This window comes from Austrofundulus limnaeus, unplaced genomic scaffold (assembly GCF_001266775.1).
Source record: "Austrofundulus limnaeus strain Quisiro unplaced genomic scaffold, Austrofundulus_limnaeus-1.0 Scaffold160, whole genome shotgun sequence".
NCBI classification, from domain to species: domain Eukaryota; kingdom Metazoa; phylum Chordata; class Actinopteri; order Cyprinodontiformes; family Rivulidae; genus Austrofundulus; species Austrofundulus limnaeus.
Window position 1 is genome coordinate 782,647 of NW_013952562.1, and position 2,365 is coordinate 785,011.

The 2,365-nt window shown below is 37.1% G+C and overlaps 1 protein-coding gene across 1 annotated transcript in view; it reads right to left on the reverse strand.

Moving 5' to 3' along the window:
• Positions 1 to 2,365, reverse strand: part of atrn (attractin) — a 151,332-nt gene that overhangs the window by 15,975 nt on the left and 132,992 nt on the right. Inside the window, exon 27 of the mRNA XM_014017075.1 lies at positions 101 to 208. Within this exon, the coding sequence (XP_013872529.1) occupies positions 101 to 208 (108 nt within the window). The remainder of the gene's footprint in view (positions 1 to 100; positions 209 to 2,365) is intronic.

Genomic DNA, 2,365 nt, shown 5'->3' on the forward strand with positions numbered 1-2,365 from the left:
TATATATTCAACACCTCTCCAGTATGAGGTCTGATCATCCCAAACCAAAGGGCACAATGTTGGAGTTGGAGGTATCCAAAAAGAAAAATGTTAAACATACCTTAACGTTTCCTCCTATTAGGTCAGGTGGCTCCTCGTCCGCCTCTAGGGCCACATTGATGGTGGCAAAAGGCCGGCTGGCCATCTGCTGCATCTCCCTCAACAGTTGCTACGGGTAAGAAAGGAGCAAAACATAAACAGTCAATGTCAAATAAATAATGACAACACATTTCAGCTCCAACCAACCACATATCATGATACTTTTTATTTACAATTCCTGAGCTGGGTATGTCAAAACATTGTAAAACTTCGAACTTATCTGGCTAAATAAGCATCAAGTCCAAGAACAGCGGATTAAACATCCTCTAAGGACTTTACTATGTCTGACATTTTTGTTAAGGAGCCCAGTGCTTAAGGGGATAAACACATTTTGATAGGGCTGCAACGATTAGTCAACATAATCGACGACTTTGATTATAAAAATAAGTCGACGCAAAAATATAACATTGACGCATCATATTGATTACCCAGGTAAATGTTCATTTGTAACTGTAATGAACTGCCGGGGGTAGAATCGCTTCTATTGTCTGTGATTGGTTTGTTTACAAAAGAAGGTGGCGTGCCACTCTGCAAACCRCAGAAGAAGCTGTGGGCAAAGCAAAGAGCGATAATAATGGTGGAACAGAAAGGCAATTGCATCAGAGGGAAAAAAACAAGACTTAAACTTTCCAAAGTTGGCTACATTTTACCAAAGATCAACCAAGGAAAGTAAAATGTAAACTCAGTAACATGCAACAGCCGTCCTCTGCAGATGGTAAGTTTCATAAAGTTAGTTTGTTTGTCAGGTTGAAGCATGATAGATCTTTTTTTCAGTGATTGATCACTTTGTGCTGAAGACAACTGTCTAGTTAGTTTACCATCAGAAAATGGTGTTTGATGGAAGCGAAGCTCTCCGTTATGTTAACGTTAGCTAATAAGTTAAGTTCTTCTAATTAATCATTGAATTATACTAATATTCCATCCTGTCTCGTCTTAACCCGTTTTTTGATGGGGTTGAAGACATAACTTTTTAACTGTGACGTCCAACAAGTTTTCAATCAGGATGGATTATTTTTTAAAGCCAAAGATTTATTTTCTTGTATTTAGAGCTTGCAGCAGGGCAGGTTAACAGCCCCTCATGCTGGGGAGAGGCTGATATTTTGAGTTGTTTGTTTAAAAGACAGTTTAACAAATTTTATATGGTTTCATTTTTATTATGTTTATATTAATGTTAAAACACGTATGAGTAAGCTATTAAGTTTCAGGTTAAAATTCATAGGTTTCATGGGTTATTTTAATTAGCTGGGAACTTGTAATGTTAAGGTAGAGAGACTGTATAACAGGGTGACACAGTTATGATAAGCAGGTGAGATGAGACGCGTACTGGAGCTGGAACAGGAAAAGCCCACAGAAAGCTTAGACGGACAATTTTACAAAAATAATCATTGACTAATTGGACAATAATTGCAGATTAGTCTACTAAGAAAATAGTCATTAGTTGCAGTCCTACACTTTTTATGTAAAATTTGGATTTATGTGCACTTATGTATATGGCCAATTCCAGACCCAACTTTTTTATAACAGCATAATTTAATGTAAATATAAAGCAAGCTTTACAATGATGTAGCGATAACTTGGAGTGAAAKGTTAACGCTCCAAACTCTGACCATCACATGACTCTGCCCATGTTTACAAGAGAACAGTGACCTATTCATTTACCTCMAAAACCTTTGTTTATTATCTACGACTGGTAAGATAACGACAGGATGCGACAGAGACCTTCTGTTGTTTGAGTACAGTGAGAACTCTTTGATGTACTCAAAATGGCCGCTTATTACAAAAGAACTCAAGGTTTAGCAKACACGAAGTCTGGCAGAATGGGTTCTGCTAGTGAGAGAAAGGCCTTTGAAGCTGGATTTCCTGCTGAGTTTTATTACATACATTTGCATCAAAGACACGTTTACATACCATCTCATTTACGGTGTTACAGCGTCCCCAAAAGACTGGTTTTATAATTACACCATGAACTTATGCTTATTTCTGTATTTGTTTTTCTGATATAAAAAAAAAGAGAATCATTGTATTTTCTACGTGACTCAATCATGTGAACAATGTACTTTAATCACTTCACAAACTATCTTATTTCTCTGTGTGTGTGTAATCAATTCTAAGGATGACAGTCTGTGAAAAGAAAGAAAGGTCACGTGATCATTACCAACCAATCATGAGTGTCAGAACCAGGACAATAGGAGTTTTAGTTTGGCAGCAAGTCAGTCAGAAGTCGGTC